Source organism: Physella acuta, unplaced genomic scaffold, assembly GCF_028476545.2.
Source record: "Physella acuta isolate Inbredline_101_S28 unplaced genomic scaffold, ASM2847654v3 ptg000621l, whole genome shotgun sequence".
In the NCBI taxonomy this organism is placed as follows: Eukaryota; Metazoa; Mollusca; class Gastropoda; family Physidae; genus Physella; species Physella acuta.
In genome coordinates this window covers 347,446-368,251 of record NW_026732140.1, presented here as the reverse complement: position 1 = coordinate 368,251, position 20,806 = coordinate 347,446, and the positions used below count along the sequence as shown (strand labels likewise).

The 20,806-nt window shown below is 34.2% G+C and overlaps 1 protein-coding gene across 5 annotated transcripts in view; it reads left to right on the top strand.

Moving 5' to 3' along the window:
* The window catches only part of LOC131948024 (ras-related and estrogen-regulated growth inhibitor), a 33,815-nt gene extending 13,694 nt beyond the window's left edge, over nt 1-20,121 (top strand). For 4 of the 5 annotated variants that reach the window (XM_059309478.1, XM_059309481.1, XM_059309480.1 and 1 more), the window contains 4 exons: nt 4,276-4,332; nt 18,046-18,119; nt 19,208-19,415; nt 19,681-20,121. In XM_059309478.1, coding sequence (XP_059165461.1) covers nt 4,276-4,332; nt 18,046-18,119; nt 19,208-19,415; nt 19,681-19,847 — 506 coding nt within the window. In that variant the 3' untranslated portion in view covers nt 19,848-20,121. The remainder of the gene's footprint in view (nt 1-4,275; nt 4,333-18,045; nt 18,120-19,207; nt 19,416-19,680) is intronic. The other variant, XM_059309482.1, reaches the window with a different exon arrangement.
* Nucleotides 20,122-20,806: the final 685 nt, after the last annotated feature.

The following is a 20,806-nucleotide window of genomic DNA, read 5'->3' as shown; positions in this document are numbered from 1 at the left end:
TGGACCCCTCTGTAAAAAAAATATTGTCATAATACCACTGCTACTTATTTAAATCTATTTCTGTAATATATATTTGTGTAATATATATTTGTGTAATATATATATATATATATGTTTAGAACAGTCATCTAAAAACTGACGCTATGTTCACTCTGAGTTGGTTATATATATATTGTTTAGATTGATACAATTTTTGTTTTGTCGGCCAACATTGTGTGTTTTTTCTTATTTCTTCAGAGTGCTACTTTCAATTTATTTTACATCATAGCGAATTAATGACATACAGCTATATATATATATATATATATATATATATATATATATATATATATATATATATATATATATATATATATTACACGTATATAGAACGTGTTAAAAATTCGGCGCCTTTTTTTGCTCTTTTCGCTCCCCCTTCAACGAAAACCTGAATACGCCTCTGTGTAAAATATATACCCTTAAGAAACATTGTCCAGCAAAACCGCTTTCCAGCTTTTCCTAGATCGGAGGGGGGGGGGGCTTTTTCACCAAGTAAAATAGCAAGGATTTACATTGGATTTGTGAGTAGATAAGATTTATCACTTTAAAAAAAATGTGATATTATTAAAGCGTATTGTAGGATTGTATAATAATAATATTTTCATAAAGTTAGTTACGTTACTTTACGTTAAAACCCGCTCTATCAACTAAGTCCAAGATGGTGGGGAGGTGTGTGTGGGGGGGGGGTGCTATTTCGCCAACAAAAATTGCAAGGATTTGTATTGGATTGATGAGTAGATAACTCTTTTAACGCTTAGAAAAGAATCCATTTGTATTAAAACGTATAGTGTAACAGTAAAATAAGAAAAAAAAAGGTTGGGAAAGTGCTTTTTCGTCAAGATAATTGGGAAGGATTTACACCGGAACGGTGATTAACACTTAGGATATAGATCAATTGTATCAACGCGTTCTGTTAAGAAATGATGCGATTAGTTCTTTGTAAGATTCTTACGATTCTCTCAACATTAACGTGAGAGATCAGATACTTTTCCTTGTTTGGATTACAGTTTGCCTGGATCACTGTATTAATTGGAAATAAATATCACGCATTCTTGAATCGCTATCCATCAGGAAAATAGTAGACGATTGGAGCGGGTGGGCGGAAGACGATACTCTTGCCGAAATTTTAAGAGCTCAAAAAATTAGTATGTTGTACCGAATAGATCAGGGGTCTCCAAACTACGGCCCGCAAGGTCCTCTCATCCGGCCCGCGGAGATCTTTTTGTCCACGGAAAAAAAATATCTGTTAGAGGTGGCTGAGGAGCTTTGCCCAGAAAATTAAAAACAATTTGAAAATGTAGCTTTGGGTGCAAATACCTTTGCCCACCGTGTTGCAGACATTGGTGAAAACATCATGACTCAAATAGCGAAAAATGCAAGTACGTTTCACTATTTTTAATTGCAATGGATGAGTCGCTGGACATCTGTTCCACCTCTAAACTGCTTGTGTTCATTAGAGGTGAGGATGAAGATATGAACATAACACAAGAGCTGGCTTCCCTGCATAATATGCATGGTACTGTTACCGGTGAGGATATATTCAATGAGTTAAAGAAATCATTTGCTGATTATAACTTGTACTGGACTAACCTCAGTTACCTGACTGTTGATGTGGAAAAGTAAATTAGTGTCGTAAAGAAAGGCTTGGTTGGACAAGCGAATGAGAAAAATATTCTACAACCAATGCTCCTGCACTCTATTATTCATCAGCAAGCTTTAACTGCTAAATATATGGACATTAGCAGTGTACTGAACCCTGTGGTGAAGATGACGAATTTAATAAGGTCACATGGGCTCAAACATAGATATAGAATACGTAAAGAATAATCTGATAGCCAACTTGGACCTCGAGTGTGTTGTCGGCCCCCGACAGTGTTTCTTTCAATTTTTTTCTCTGGGGGGAGGCACTTGAAATTTGTATATATTTGTATATGGGGGGCTCCATAACACCGAAGATATGCCTTGAAGAAACTCTGACCCACTAACTGATATTTGATAGTAAATGCGGCCCTCGGTCTGAAAAGTTTGGAGATCCCTGGAATAGATGATCATTTTTACTTACTCGTATCCGACCTATAGAGGAAGTATTGTAATCGTGCAAAAAAATCGAAATCGAGACTTCCAAAAATTTCCACGTTTTACACGTCTCTGAGTCGAAAAATTGAGTTTTGCAATTTTGTCCGTATGTCTGTGTGTATGTATGTATGTATGTGTGTGTCTGTGTGTGTGTGTATGTCAAAACGATAACTTGAGTACTGCTACAGCGAGGTTGATAAAATTTCATATATAAGTATTATAACGAATTTGTAGTTCTGTATCATCTTTTCAGCGATTTCCAATAACCGGAAGTGGAACTTATTCTACTTTTTTTTTCAAAAGCCTATAGCTTGAGTACTGTTTCAGATAGATAAACGAAATTTCACATATAAGTAAAAGATCTAATTTGCTAGCTACTTTCAAATTTTGAGTAATTTCCCTTGACCGGAAGCAGTAACATACTCAGATACAGACAAACAGACATACACACACACACACATATATATATATATATATATATATATATATATATATATATATATATGACCCAGTGGCGTAGCGAGGTCGGGTGTCACCCGGTGCGGCACTTAATGGTGTCACCCCCCCCCCCCCGCCCCAGAGGCGCAGCGACCCTTCCCGGGGACAACTTTCAAATTTTCGATTTGCAACCCCCCCCCCCCCTCAAACTTTCGATTTGCACCCCCTCCCCTTCAAATTTTCGATTTTCAGCCCCCCCCCCCCCCCTTCAACCTTCTTCTTCGATCTCTACGTTTCTGCATACATCTGTCTCGCTCTACATCTTCTGTCTGGCTCTCCTCATACCCAAAAGTATAGCTCTTATATACACACACAGTCACACGCAGATGTACATCCGGTGTTGTCAAGAATGTCAAACCATTCTATTTCGATACCAAATATTGCATCGTTTCTATAATTAGATTGTCCATTGGTCTTCAAGTTTACAAGTCAAATTCTATAAACCCATCATCTACGTCACAACAGTTTCATAATGACTATAAATAACTCTAACTCAGTTCAGTCTTGGCCTTGACCTCAATGACAACCAAATTTTTTTTTTGTAACTACACTAGTTTTATATATATATATATATATATATATATATATATATATATATATATATATATATATATATAAAGTACTTACTAAAGAATAACATTATATAAAAAGGAAATGTATTTTAAATTAATAATATAAATACAAAAATAAACAAAAATAAACATAATACGAAACAACATTACTTATACAAAGCTTTAATATTTTATATTGTTTTAACCAATTTGGGTTTAAGAGGTCTTATGCCAGAAATAAAATAAAACAGATTTTCGATTTTCAAAACATTCTAAAGCACTCACACACATGAAATGTTGATGTAATTTGTTTAAATTGAAAAAAAAAACATTTTTTTTTCAAAACCCGATCTGGCCAAAAATGAATAACCTATATTCGTATTTTGTGTATGAATATATATATATATATATATATATATATATATATATATATATATATATATATATATATATATATATATATATATATATATATGTATTTGTAGATGTAGATGTGATGTAGATGCAGATGTAGATTAGATGCAGATGCAGATATAGATATAGATATAGATATAGATATAGATATAGATATAGATATAGATATAGATATAGATATAGATATAGATATAGATATAGATATAGATATAGATATAGATATAGATATAGATATAGATATAGATATAGATATAGATAGAGATAGAGATAGAGATAGAGATAGAGATAGAGATAGAGATATAGATATAGATATAGATATAGATATAGATATAGATATAGATATAGATATAGATATAGATATAGATATAGATATAGATATAGATATAGATATAGATATAGATATAGATATAGATATAGATATAGATATAGATATAGATATAGATATAGATATAGATATAGATATAGATATAGATATAGATATAGATATAGATATAGATATAGATATAGATATAGATATAGATATAGATATAGATATAGATATAGATATAGATATAGATATAGATATAGACATAGATATAGATATAGATATAGATATAGATATAGATATAGATATAGATATAGATATAGATATAGATATAGATATAGATATAGATATAGATATAGATATAATGTTCATGTTTACTATGTTTCATTTCAGCATTGTGTGTTCGGTTTTTAACTAAACGGTTTATTGGTGAATATGATCAAGCTAATGGTGAGTTCTTTATATCTGCATACCAGTGCTTCGCTACAATATAAATTTTAAAAGATACCTTTTGGATGAAAAAAAACAGAGTAAAAAAATACAAAGCCATATCTTTTTTTCATTATTTTAAAAACAATTTTAATTTCACACATATAAGAATTACAAAAGGGTAAATAACAAACCTTACCGCAAACCGCATGAAAACTGCGAATACCTAGCCAAACCATATACCACCCTCCTTCAACCCCAACACTACCCTCGCCCCATACGTCGATCCATACCCAACACAGCCCACACCTTACCCGATATTTTTAAAACACATAACCCACGACCCATATTTCAATGTCCCACACGAAACAACCCACACGCCTTACACAAACCTTCACATCCTAGAACTGGTTCCCAGAAAGAACCGCAACGGAAAAAAGCGCAACGGAAAAAAGCGCAAAACAAAAAGCGCAACGGAAAAAAGCGCACACGGAAAAAAGCGCAAAGAGAAAAAAGTGCACATAGAAAAAAGCGCAAAGAGAAAAAAGCGCAAACAGAAAAAAGCGCAAAGAGAAAAAAGCGCACACAGAAAAAAGCGCAAAGAGAAAAAAGCGCAAACGGAAAAAAGCGCAAAGAGAAAAAAGCGCACACGGAAAAAAGCGCAAAGAGAAAAAAGCGCACACAGAAAAAAGCGCAAAGAGAAAAAAGCGCACACAGAAAAAAGCGCACACAGAAAAAAGCGCAAAAGGAAAAAAGCGCAAACGGAAAAAAGCGCAAAGAGAAAAAAGCGCAAACGGGAAAAAGAGCAAAGAGAAAAAAGCGCACACGGAAAAAAAGCGCAAACGGAAAAAAGCGCAAACGGAAAAAAGCGCAAACGGAAAAAAGCGCACACAGAAAAAAGCGCAAACGGAAAAAAAGCGCAAACAGAAAATTCGCAACCAGAAAAAACAACGAAAAATGTGCAAAAGGGAAATTTAGCACAAAGACCATATGGACTAGATGACACATTTATACATGACTGTTAGGGCTGCTGTGAGAGTGTCGTGTTTGATCACGTGATCTACTACCATCTAAAGCGTACCACTACCATGTGCATTTCTATCACCATGATACAGGCGATAATCGCTTTACACAATGCCTTTTATTTTCTTGGTCAATAATTATTCAACTACTATTCTCGTATAAATAAACATAAAACTATCGACATTACACGAACTATCTTTCACATTTTCCCTAGTCCGAACTACCTAGCTTGCATACCATAACAACCCGTTCTTATGGCAAAACTTCACTCTCTTTCATCCGCGTCATCAAACATGCATTCGTCATATCTCTCGCAACAACATTCATTCGCACCACAATAACCATTATGTATTTAATATTTTTTTCACATCATGACGCACCTACCTACCTACATACTACCCACCTACCCACCTACACACTTACCTATCTACCCACCTACCCACCTACCCATCTACCTACCTACCTACCTACCTACCCACCTACCACTTACCCACCTACCCACCTACCCACTTACTCACCTACCCGCCTATCCACTTACCCACCTACCCACCAAAAAAGTATCGGCGAAGTTCGTAAGTAACTGTACTAGACATCTTTTTTTTTAAAATGAAAATTCAATAACATCATTGACATATGTTACAAATGTGTTACATTTTGCGACAATCTTAATTAGTGCGTTGGGCTTGTATGAAAACTCACTTCGAGCTAACTCAATTACATGCTATTTATTTTAACATTACACGGTAAGCGTCAGCCAACTGTTGTGATGTGAGGTGAGGACAGGTTCGACAATTAACCAACACGAAAGTACGAAAGAGACATAGACTGCCTATTAGATAATGGACCCCTTAACTTTCCTAACTCCACCATTTATTATACCTTACCTATCCTCTAAATTTCCTGCGCTAAATGTCATTTCCCTCCCAATCGTTCATATTCTACAGAATTGTGTGTACTATTTATTTACATTCTTTAATCTCAATATAACTAAAATAGACTTTTGTTTGAAGGGTAGTGAAAACATGTAAACAAAAGGGACGCTACTCTAAAGTTATGCGAATACTTATTTGCAGTGGCGTAGGCAGGGGGGGGTTAGGTGGGGGGGTCATAACCCCCCCCCCCCCCCCATAGACCATCGGTATATATATATATATATATATATATATATATATATATATATATATATATATATATATATATATATATATATATATATATATATATATATATATATATATATATATTAGTTCGGACTAGGGAAAATGTGAAAGATACTTCGTGTAATGTCGATAGTTTTATGTTTATTTATACGAGAATAGTAGTTGAATAATTATTGACCAAGAAAATAAAAGGCATTGTGTAAAGCGATTATCGCCTGTATCATGGTGATAGAAATGCACATGGTAGTGGTACGCTTTAAATGGTAGTAGATCACGTGATCAAACACGACACTCTCACAGCAGCCCTAACAGTCATGTATAAATGTGTCATCTAGTCCATATGGTCTTTGTGCTAAATTTCTCTTTTGCACATTTTTCGTTGTGTTTTTTCTGGTTGCGAATTTTCTGTTTGCGCTTTTTTTTCTGTTTGCGCTTTTTTCCGTTTGCGCTTTTTTCTGTGTGCGCTTTTTTCCGTTTGCGCTTTTTTCTCTTTGCGCTTTTTTCTGTGTGCGCTTTTTTCTCTTTGCGCTTTTTTCTGTTTGCGCTTTTTTCTCTTTGCGCTTTTTTCTGTGTGCGCTTTTTTCTCTTTGCGCTTTTTTTCCGTGTGCGCTTTTTTCCGTTGCGCTTTTTGTTTTGCGCTTTTTTCCGTTGCGCTTTTTTCCGTTGCGGTTCTTTCCGGCCACCCCTAGAACTCACTCACACCATACACACTACTTTACACACACAAACACACACACACCACTACATAACACAACACAACACATAAAGTAAATGGATTATAGATGAACTAGCCATCGGTACCCGTCACGCGAGAAATATAAGAATATATTTTTTTTTTAATTTTACACTTGTTTGAGAAATATGTTTTATAAAATAGTTATTGATCAAAATGCTATGTGATTTATCACACGCTGGACGATATTAGTGACAAAGCTAAGAAATAGCTACATAGACAAAAAAGCCGACACATAATTGTAACACTAGACCCATAAATGACATCACGTTTATTTGACGATTTTTATCTCCCCCCCCCCCCCTTTCGTCACTCATCGTCACACAAATCCAGACCCTACATTTAAAAAGACGTCACATATTAGACAACATATTTTTGTCTTTTAAAACACCGATCTCGGCTGAGCATGGTTCTGACCACACTATCCCTTCCAGTGGATTCACTAGGTTGTGTGTGGTGTGTGTGTGTGTGTGTCGGCCTACATAGGCCTATAATTTAAATTTATGCGGTCCGCAACCCCTGCCCCGCCCTCGCTAGGCCTCTGATCCCTTCATTTGCTGAGGTCACAGAAAAAGGTGGACTCTATTTCGCCTATCCGTGTCCCGCCAAGTCCCAAAATGCAACTTTATCATTCACATCTAAAAAGAATTCACACCTTTTATTATAATATTTTCTGAGCTCATTTGAATAATAAATATATAAATTATCAAAACTAACGTCAAACTAACAATAATAAGTTAGAACCAATCGCGAGTGTTGTGATTTCCCACTATGCAATAGCTATGAGGGAAAATTATTTTAAAAACATTATCAATGACATTATGTGTCTCGTACCAGTACCACCCGCATCTATCTATCTATATATATATATATATATATATATATACAGAGCCGGCGTTAGGGGGTGGCGAACGGGGCGGTCGCCATAGGCCCCGCGCCTGAAGGGGCCCCGCGCTTCAGCAATGTCATTGTTATCTGAATTAGTTTGTAAACTTTAAAAAAAATTGTTGCTGAATTCAATTGGGAAAAACTAAATGGTCGAATGCCGACGTTGTTGATTGTTATAACTGAGGCCACGGTTGATGTTGGTGAGTCCCACCTGAACTGGGAAAGGCCGTAATTCGATACAAAAACAGTGTCACACACCTCCCCTTTGTGTAGGGTACGGTCGCCTGGCATTTGACCTGAGCTGACTGGAGATGGCGGTCGAGAATTAGCCCACGACGTAAAGAGATACCCTATTGTATGCGGACCGATGAAGACGGGATGTCTGTAGTAGACAGTTAGTGACCTGATGAACTCTAGTCCTGACTTTCTTGTTGTAGATGTCGTATATGTACAGTGTTTCTTCCAGACTTCCCCCCCCCCCCCGAAGAGTTGCCTGGAAGAAACTCTATATGTAGGCCTACTTGTCTTGGTATAACAAAATTAACATTCAGTTGCGTGCAGAGGGGTGGGAGGAGGGCGACGAGGGGGGGGGGGGGGGCTTAGGATCCAAATCAGGCGGCATTAAACAGAGTGATTTATTATTATTTTTTGGAAGAAAGTTAAAACTGTTGTTATGTTGTGTCACCTTAAGGATTCACCCGTTCCAAGACAGAATGATTAATTTATCGAATTCATCCAAATTGTTTTATTCAATCGTCTTCCAGTGGTGCTGACATGATATAGTCAGCAAATTGTCCTCGTCGCACAACTTTTATTGAGGAAGGGGCATCGTTGAGGCAATGGAGAGTTGTGATTTAGTAGGCTATTCATTGATATTCCCCCAATAAACGCAGTCTTTCAATTTATATCTGATACTTTGGTGAACTTAACTGCATTTGTAGAGTGATTACGCACATTTTTTTTTATTGTAGGGAAATCCTTTACAATAGTTAAGACAATAATGATTTTGGTTTTAAAATATTGTATGAATTCTAAACAAATTTTGAAGTCTATACTGTTTTGATACATCAGGCCGAGTTCGCTGTATTGTAAACTTATTTTCCTAATTATTCGGCACGTGATTACATTTTCTTAAGTGATTTGGTATGAATTACATAACTGTCAAAAGTGATTTAATATCTTAGCAAGGAAAAAAAAACTAAGAACAATGGGTTAATACATGGGAGAGATAAAAATCTGTTATTATAGTGGAAAGTTTGACATTAGCTTATAAACTCTAAAACATTTGTGTTATTATGTGTACATCACATTATAAAGGCCTTTATATATATATATATATATATATATATATATATATATATATATATATATATATATATATATATATATATATATATATATATATAGGGGGGAGGGGGGGGAGAAAGGAGGGTTTTAGTGTTTTAAAGCAAATATTTTCAGTGACAGCATTGGTACTGTCGAATTCACAAATTATGAATTTCTGTAAAGTAGTAAATAAAACTAAATAGCGGCGTGTGATACGCCGCGGGTCGGCTCGTTGTAACTATTACACTATCATCTCGACCAGTTAGGCACGTACCCCATGTATTGTCTTACATTTTACTAAATTACGCGAATATTATTTTAATTAAATTATATCCAAATTTAGCCAATTCCATTGCTAAGCAAACAAAGATTTTTATAAAATAATTAAGGCCTGAAATAGTTTAGTGAAGAAACTGTGTATGAGTATTGGCTCTAAGCCAGGGAATTTTTTTTATTTTTTGTGAAAATAAAGCAATTGTTCTGAACTTTTATAATTAAAGGGGTGGTTCTACAAATGAATATATATATATATATATATATATATATATATATATATATATATATATATATATATATATATATATATATATATATATATATATATATATATATATATATATAATTCTCTACGCTGGGATCATATCGCTAACACACCCACGGGTGGGGGGTGGGTGGGACAGAGGAGTGGAAAATGAGGGTGAGGATAATCGTCCTTCACTAGCTACCAATAGTATATTAAAGCAAAATATTTTCAGTCACACCATTGGTAGTGTCGAATTTACAAATTATGAATTACTGAAAAATGGGAATTAATCTAAATAGCGGCGTATGCTACGTCGCGGGTCAGCTCGTATATATATATATATATATATATATATATATATATATATATATATATATATATATATATATATATATATATATATATATATATATATATATATATATAAATAAAATTATCTTCGTGGGGACCATGGGACCATGCGGGACAAGACGTAGACGCACAGCGTTACTCCCCCGCTCTCCAGGCATATCGCTACCATCCCCACCCCCACCAGTCTGGTGAGCTTTGGTTCACCAGGAATGTTTACAATCGTAGAGCCGGGTTGAATTAGTTATGGCTATTAGGGGCAGATAATTTAGTATTAAACGATTTGAAACGAAGTGGGGGTAACAATTTCTGCTTGATCTTTTCATTTTGGTCTGTAAACGGCTATTTTAACTAGGCGAGAGGGGGGGGGGGTAGTGTCCAATTCACAAATTATGAATAGCTGATACGCAGAAAATAAAACAACTAGATGGCGGCTTATGCTACGTCGCGGGTCAGCTCGTATCAACAAATTAATTAAATTCTTTAAATACATTTCTGTTTAACAGTTTGGGAAAAATAACATTTTTTCTCTACATAAATACCTATGTTACAGTTCTACACATAGCGCAGATGCCATCATCTAACGCAGGGGTCTCCAAACTTTTGAGCCTGAGGGCCGCATTAACTATCAAATTTAAGTTCGGGGGCCAGAGTTTCTTTCAGGCATCTCATTGGGGTGACATTTTTCCGCAGCCACCTACAACAAACTTTTTTCCGTAGACAAAAAGATCTCTGAGGGCCGGACGAGAGGACCTCGCGGGCCGCATCCGGCCCGCGGGCCTTAGTTTGGAGACCCCTGACAGGGGTCTCCAAACTTTTTAACCCGAGGGCCGCATTAAGTATCAAATATCAATTCGGGGGCCAGAGTTTCTTTCAGGCATTTCTTCGGGGTGGCGGTGCAACCCCCCCCCCCCCCCCCCCGAAGAACGTCTACTCCCCCCACGAAGAAATATAATTAACGTAGATATATATACACATTTCAAGTGTCCCCCTCCCGGAGAAACTACCGGATCATAATACCGTGCAGGAACATTGGTTGTAGAACATTTTTTCTCATTCGCTTGTCCAACCAAGCCTTTCTTTTTGCCATGCATGTACTTTCCTCCATCAACAGTCAGTTAACTGAGGTTAGTCCAGTCCAAGTTATAATCATCAAATGTTTTTTTAACTCATTGAATATATCGTCTCCGGCAACAGTGATATACATGTTATGTAGGGAAGACAGCTCTTGTGTTCATGTCTTCATCCGCACCTCTAATGAACATAAGCAGTTAAGAGGTAGAACAGATGTCTAGCGACTCATCCATTGCAATTTTAAAAAAAAATTCATAAAAAACGTTTTAATAACAAGCTTTTATGTAATGATGCACTAAAAAGTAGAAAATAAATTATAGACTACTATTTAAATAACTATAAAGAAAAGCGTGGGTCACTTTAGTATCTATTGGATACGCTTTTCTTTATAGTTATTTAAATAGTAGTCTATAATTTATTTTCTACTTTTTAGTGCATCATTACATAAAAGCTTGTTATTAAAACGTTTTTTATGAATTTTTTTTCAGTACTTTACATGTTTTATTTACAATAGAGTTACATGACTAAAAACCATTGCGCGCCTACTGAACATCACGTTCAGTAGGCGCGCAATGGTTTTTGAACGCAGCCATTACGTGATGGCGCAGCTATTAAAGGTGATGACGCGTGTGGTGTGGTTGGCTAGACATGCCTACTAATTCGGTCCAAATTTTAATTAATTCATAAAAAATTAATTAGGCATCCAATTAAGTCAAATTTAGTTTCAGATTGCATTGTCTTCATCTCTTGACCCACGTGCCAACTGTGAATTGTATCGGTCAAGTAGAACTGTCCGAATTTTCACTCCTGCGTTTCCGTCTAGACTGACGACTGACGACAGAGGAAGCAAGTTAAATAAAAGCTTGTAAAAATAGCAAAACTTGCTGCTTGTATTTTTCGCTATTTGAGTCACAATGTTTTCACCAATGTTTGCAACACGGTGGGCAATAGACTGGAAAAGTGGTTCCAGAAGTGCTTCCACTTTGTGTTGCCAGAAAGCATATTTTTGAACCAAAATTGAATATTTTAAAATATTTGTGAAATAAGTACAAAGTCACTTCCGGTTTTACTAAAGCTAAAAATATTTAAACACAAAATTACTAGTAATATAATAGTAATTTACAAAAGATTTTAATTTTAATTTGGATTAGTATAGTCAGGGTGTTGTGGTGAAAGGGGATGTTATATTATTTAATATAAATAAACTACCAGGCTATATTCCATTGTAATAATAAGTAAAGCGTAATTAATATCAACATTTAATATAGGCCTAATCAATCTAGATCGACCTCTGACTATGGGGTCATCTATTAACGATGTCAAAACGAAGCCAGACCTCCCCCTTCCCCTAAAAAGTAAACCTAAGCCAACCCCCCCCCCCCCCCCCCCGCTATTTTATATTTTTAAAGCAGCGATTTTCATAAAATATTTAGACCTATGGGCTTTTCCAACATTCAATGTAGGCCTATTGATGAATTATTTTATAACAATTTATAAAACAACTTTTAATAATGCAAATAAGGGCTTGAATTCAGTTTCTTAACATGAGTGTTTGTTGAACATTGAAAAGTGTCATCTTACTTTCTGAACCCCCTCCCGCTTGACCAGAGGCGTAGCGACCCTTGCCGGCGCCAAACCTTTAGATTTGCACCCCCCCTCAAACTTTTGATTTGCACCCTTGCACCCCCCTCAACCTTTTCAATTTATTTTTCCAACCCATTTTGGCGCCCCCTAAGGTCGTCGTCCCCCCCCCCCACCCCGCTACGCTACTGCCCTAGACACAAAGGTCCAAATCTCCCCCACCACCTCAAAGTCCGAGACCACTACAACATTTTGCTATAATTTATAGGATATTCATTAATTATTCATACAAACCTAATTACATTTGTTGTTTTGATGGTATCTCTACCATTACAATTATTAAATAGTTTATCTTAACTCAACATTTCCCCTAACCTCATTTGCTACAGCTGCCTATCCTTTATAGAAAACATCTTTTCCTCAAATATCTGGAATGCATCTGAGCAGCAAGTCTTTTTCTTTTGTAATATTTCATAAACTTGCACAGCCAATAACAACACATTAGCAGGAAACAGGCAGTGATTATAGTTTGTTGTATTTGTGGTTGATGGTTAGTTATCAGCCATATTTCTCTAAGCCTGGTCTACATTTATATGCTGGTATTTGTGGTATGGCTAGAATTGACAAAAACCCATATTCTTGATTCTTCCCTTATCATTATGTTTTACAGCTATGATAGATATATGCAAATGTAAGACTTATAGTGGGACTACATATTTGTGAACACATTTGCTAAAGCAAAAGTTCTTGAGTTGAAATTTTAATCCTTTAGGTTGTCTCTGATTCAAATTCAAAGCAGCTTTAACTGGTACCTGACTGGTTATGGGCAGTAAAACTTAGTAAAAGCTGTTTGACATTTTGCTGACCGTACAATTTATTAATATGGAAGGGCAACAAAACTAGGTGAAATCTACTTCAGCACCATATTCTTAAAAACTATTTATAGTTCGCCAGTTTAAGTTAATTATTGAATAAAGGTAGCAATAATTAGTTTCCGCATACACCAGCACACACAACGAGTGCTGAAAAAAAAAACATAACAAAGTTTATATTTTCTTTTTTTAATTACCATATTCATTCAGAATATTAAAAAAATAATTGTTCAATATGAACAAGTTTTCTTGGGTCCAACATGTATCCTTGGATGAGTTTTTAAATTTAGCTTCATCTTGACTTTTGTCTTCTCTGTATGCAGTTGTATAATCCACAGTATCTAAAAAAAAACAAATGAATTTCATAAACTGTTATATTAAACTCATTAAGTTTACATACTTTCAACTCTTAATGTTATAAATAAAAATATTTGTCTGTCTTAAAAAGATCATAAAGAAATGATGTGTATTTATATATTGGATTGTATGAGCTATCTAACCATTACCATTCATTAAAAATATAGGTCTAATAGTTTACTTTTAATATTTTAATGTAAGGAGTTTGTCATAAAATACAATAGGCCTTCAAAAGAGTCCAAAAGTCATGTATATATCATTTAAAAAAAAAGAAAAAGAAATCAATAAAGATCTACTACTTATGTTTAGCCACCTCAGGAATTAGTTGAAAATTGATATTCAAACTAGGCTACTAGATCTATAACTATCATTAATTCATACACATACTAGAATAAATATTAGGATAATTATATTAATTTGATTAGTAAGTTAAGCCATCTATGACAATTGACACCTTTTGGCTTTATCAACTATTCTGCATTTTAAATTCTAAAGATCACTATATAATACTAAGAGTAGACTAAGTCATATATTAAGTTAATTAAGTAGAACTGAAATAAGACAGCTCTTTACTAATAAGCCTACTCTTCTATTCAGTAATTTTTACTATTATTATTAGAGGCCTAAAATTACTGTTAGACTACTAATCTAGATTAAACTTAAATTTTGGATATTATTTAATGTACTAGTCTGTAACCTTTTATTTAGGCTACATGTAATTTTTACAAGTTTAAAATTGTAGCCTTATTAAGCCTAGTTAACTTTGCTTAACTGACATACAAATACTAAATACCTACCCAATCACAGGCCTACTAGACTACTACTAAAGCTACTACATCTAAATCTACAGTCTAGATAGGCCTACTGAACTAAAAGTAATATGACAACTGCAAAAATTAAGCATACTTTATTCTTTTTACAATACTATTTTAAGCCTATAGACCTACTGCTATTAAATATGAATCTATTAGTTATTAGACTAACATAAGTCATCATAAGTCTAATTAGTAATTACCTCTAACTAGGCCCTAATCATATTAACAAAGTAAGTATTAGGACTGTCATCTGTACCATAGAATACTACTACTATAGTAAATATATTTTAACAAGTAGGCTCTAAAAAATTAGTCTAATCATTTATTAGACTAGGCGTATATGTAGTGCCCTACTAACTAATTACTAAGGACTAAGATTAACTATTTACTAGATCTATATGACATATGACTAGTCTATAAAACTAGTTTATACCAGCTACACATTTATAATATAAACTATGGGCCTAATTTATTTAACTTATCTATTATTACTATTAACTTAAAATACTTCAATATACTTATTGAATTATTTAATATAGATTTTTATAAATATATTATATAACTTCTAGATTCTAGATCTAGACTAGAGTAGATCTCTTATTCTCTACTAGATCTACTTATATAAAGTTACTTCTATAGATCTAGATCTAAATCTAGTTAGTATTAGTTATTAGTATTATAAAGTATTATTGAGTATTAACTATTAAGTTTATAAATTAGAATAGATCTAGATTCTAGATCTAGATCTAGTGTTTTTATATTTAATAAATAATTAAACATATTAAAAAGCCGTAAAATTCTAGATCTAGAACTAGATCTACTACTAGACTAGATCTAGATTCTAGATCTAGAAATCTAGATCTAGATTCAAGACTAGATATCTAGAAAATCTAGATCTTCTAGATAATAATTAAATTAAAGTTAATAGACTATAGATTCTAGATCTAGAATCTAGACTCTAGATCTAGAATAGATCTCTATTCTCTAGTGTCTAGACTCTAGAGTCTCTAGAGTACTCCTCCTAGAATCTAGATCTAGTACTGGATTCTCGATATAAATTTATTTTAGTCTAGATAATCTAGATCTAGATTAGATCTAGATCTCTAATCTAGAAACGTATGGCTTGATTCTAGATCTCTAGCTTAGAGCACTCACAGAACTTACACTGTAAGTCTTACAGTGAGTAGTCACAGGCCTAACAAAAATAATGAAACATGCGTTAAAAACATTCTACAAAAACATTGGTAACAATTAATAAGAATAATGTTAGTATTTGTTAGATATTAGTAATCTGAGCATAACAGTCATAAAAAAATAAGCCAACTATAATGAAAAGGGATACAAACGAATTTTAAAAGCCTGAATCGAACTGAAAATATTCCCTTGTTCGCCATTTTGTTTTCTTGAATCACCTTGTTCGTATTTATCACTAGAATCTAATATCACGGACAAAAAATGTTATGACTTTAATCTTTTTACTCTCCCTGGCCACTTCAGTTCAGTTCAAGGTGGGGTTGAGGGCGGTTTTTATTAAATATTTAAATTTATACAAAAATTCAAAATCATTTTCAACGGCTTATGTTCAACACAAAAATCTGAAAAGGAGTGTAATCGATGGTTCCTTATCGACTTTAATTTTTAAATTGTAGCTATAATTTTATCGCTTGCCATATTTTTAAAAATAATTTTTTTAAAATTTAGTATGATTACATAGACTTTTCCAGTCTATTGTATTAGCACCCAAAGATACATTTTCAAGTTGTTTTGAATTTTCTGGGCATAGTTCCTCAGCCACCTCCAACAAACTTTTTTTCCGTGGACAAAAAGATATCCGCGGGCCGGATGAGAGGACTTCGCGGGCCGCATGCGGCCCGCGGGCCTTAGTTTGGAGACCCCTGAGTCTATGACAATGCCCTTGATTTTTTTTTTCGCAAAACCTTTACTTTTAAATGTTTGCATAAATAAGATAAAATCACTATCTTAAACAGATTGTGTTCATTTACTCTTTAACAGGTTGATACTTTTTTACTTTCTCGTATATACGTAGTATAGAGAAAGTATTGTAATCGTGCAAAAAAAAAAATCGAGATTTTTACAAATCTCGACGTTTTACACCTCACTGATACGGAAAAACATAATTTTGCAATCTTGTCCGTATGTCTGTGTGTGTCTGTGTGTCTGTGTGTGTGTCCGTGTGTAAACACGATAACTTGAGTACCGTTACAGCTAGGTTGATGAAATTTCATATATAAGTATTATATCAAAATCGTAGATCCGTATCAACTTTTGAGCGATTTCCGACAACCGGAAGTGGTACTTTTTCTACTTTGAATTTTTCAAAAGCCTATAACTTGAGTACTATTTCAGATAGATAAATGAAATTTCACATGTAAGTAAAAGATCTAATTCTCTACCTTCTGTTAAATTTTGAGTAATTTCCGTTGACCGGAAGTAGTAATTTACGCTACTTCCGATTTCTCAAAAAACTAATGTAAATTTTAAAAGTACTAATAATATTGCGCACTATTATGCGCTTTTTTATTTGGCGTTCACTTGGTGTGCAATTAATTTGTCTACGAGATTTTATTCTATTTTTAAAACTTTAAGTATTTAAAATGGATTAAAAATCATGTCTATAGCCCGAGTTCCCATCCCCTGTTATTTTATATAAAAATATTCGAAAAAGTTTAGGGGAGATCACTCCCGGTTTATTTATTAAAATAATTAATGTATAACAAAATAAGCACTTCCAATATTGTTTTAAAAATATTAACAATTTACCGTGTTTGTGTATGGGAGGGGGTGTCCCTAAAAACTGAGTGTTGGTGTTTTGTGGAAATATTATATAACTTTTATGGAGTTTATAATTTTGTTTTATGTATTAATTGCGCGATGTCTGACCAGCTACATTAAGGATACAGTTTTTATATGACCACAGTCAACCAAAAACACGATTTTAAAGATCACGCTTTAAACACAGCACCAGCTTCAATTATGATCTGCTGTAATATTATCTCCACTATTTCCTTTCTAGAAAACAAATATAAGTGTGTCATAATGCTGGAGGGCGAATCTGTAACTTTTGAGCTGCTGGATACAAGATCCAATGTAAGTCAAGTTTTAAAAATAGAAAACGCACATATTGTGTTAAAAAAACAAAACAAAAAACATGTAGGAGTCCACCTTTACACATTACGTTAAAGAAGAGACTCTCTCTTTTCCCTTTATGTTAAAAAAGTTCTTTTAAGACGTCCACGCATGGTGGAGGTGGGCGTTCGGGTCCACCTGGGGGTCAACTTGTTAAATTTAACATAAAAGTACTTACATTTTTTAAAAAAAAACATCAAATTTTTATTCTGCAATTAAAACAGCAGTGTTCGTGTTTTTTTAAAACAATTATTATTATTTAAATAAAAATAGCACAGCGTGTAAATAAATCACGCTATGCATTCTTTCTTTTAGAATACTATTCAGGTCGTCGAAGTTGTTCGACGACCTGAAAAGTTGTTGCACTTTAGTCTGCTTGTTTTCGTGGCGTGGGTTCCATTCTTTTGGGCTCTGAGTTTTTTTTTGTTTTTTTTTTTAGTTTATTTATTTTTTGCTATTTTTCTTATTTTAGGTGGTAAATAAAAGTAAAAGTTGCTGTTGCACTTTTGAAGGGTTGTGGGTTAGGATTAAGTTTTAGGGTTACCATTAAGGATTGCAATTAAGGCAAATTAAGGTTAGGATTCTAAGTTTAGATACTAGGGTTAGAGACAGTTTCTTTCAGGCTTTTTCTCACTTTTTCACGGGGGGGGGGGCAGTTGCATTTCTTTTCTTTGGGGTCGGGGGGCACGGTGCCCACGAATAGATACCTGAAAGAGACTGGTTAGGGAGGATTAGAGTTTGACATTATGGTAAATATACGCAAGCACAGTACATCGATTGAGGCACCCCCCCCCCCCCCCCCCCCCCCCACTGCGTATGCGATTTGTTCCGGCTAGAATCGTTTATATAAACAAAATTTCAATTTATTTTAATGTTATATGAAAATATGGATTGTGAAATCCATATCTCCCTTTGATCTGAGTTTAGATTTACTTTATGCAGCACTCATTTTGTTCGACAAACTAAATAATGACTAGATAAATGATATGTGTCAGTACGGCAAAAACTAAACAATGCGGCTTTATAATTGAACGAATGTTTCATGCCAGGATGAAGATATGGGAGCTCGAGAAGACGTTGTACGTTGGTCTGATGGGTTTGTCTTAGTCTACTCGGTGACCTCCAGACAGACATTCGAAGTTCTTTCAGAGGTTCGACGTAAGCTGGAGGATATGAAAAAAGTCAGCCACGTTCCTGTAATTCTTGTAGGAAATAAAGCAGACTTGGCTCACATCAGACAAGTTTCACAAGACGAAGGTAATTTCTTTTTTTTTTTTTTTTTTTACAAACTTATGCTAGCATTTCACCCACAATGTTAGATTTTTACTTTATTATTTTTAGTCGCTATTGTTAAAACGCAAACTAATTTCGGCAAATAATGTTTAAAATTGCGATATTCCAAGAAAATCTATTTTCCCAAATGTAGGCCTATATATTTCTAAGGAGGGAGTGGGACTAAGAGAGCAGTAGCCCTAAAACAGATACAATATTTTTAATCAAATATTTCTTTGTATTATCACAGGCGCGAGATTGGCTGCAGACTTATGCTGCTCTTTTATGGAAGTTTCCGCATCTGAAGATGTTACCAAGGTAACAGACGCTTTTCATATACTCTGCAGAGAAATTATTGAATATAAAAGAAGATCAAGAACTTTCTTAGACAGAGTCTTCGGTCTAAAAAAATCATAAACATTATGGATAATAACTCACCAAGTTTTGATTTGGATACTTTACAGTTGCAGCTTTACAAGGTTGAAGATTAATGTGATTTGTATACACAGAATATTTTTTTTAAAATCCTGCAAATATTGGCCTGTACGCAGAGGCGGCATTTCGGGTGGTGACTGGGGAAACCGCCCTAGGCCCCATGCTTTAATGGGCCTAGCTCTTCGGCATTGAGATCGTCTTTATTTGTTTGTAAACTTAAATAACCTTTGCTGCATTAAATTTAAAATCCTAGGTGCATCTTAACGTTCTTCTTTAATTACGATTCCGTCGTTTTTTAACTTTCTCGTATACGTATAGTGAAAAAATCTAAATGTTCACAAATCACACGTTTTTACAATCGAAAAAAAATAGTTATGCAACTTTGTCCGTATGTCTGGGTGTCTGTGAGGATGTGTGTCTGTAAACACGATAACTTGAGTACCGTTACAGCTAGATTGATGAAATTTCATATATTATAAGTAGGCCTATAATATAAAATTTATAGTTTTGTATAAACTTTTCAGCAATTTCCGGTAACCAAAAGTGAAACTTTTTCTACTTTTGGTTTTTCAAAAGCCTATAACTTGAGTACTGTTTCAGATAGATAAACGAAATTTCACATATAAGTAAAAGATCTAATTTGCTGCATTCTTTCAAATTTTGAGTGAATTTCGTTGACAGGAAGTAGTAATTTTAGTCTATTTCCGATTTCTAAAAATAAAAACGCATATGAATATTCCGCAACATTATACACGCATTGTTTGCAGTTCACTTCGTGCGCAATTATTTTTCTAGGAGATTCTATTCTATTTTAAAAAAGGTTAAGTAATTACAAATTTATTAAAAATCATTTCTATATCCCAAATTACCAGCCACTTAGTGATATATAAGCATATTCGAGAAAGTTTAGGAGAGATCACTCCCACTTTATTATATTCTGG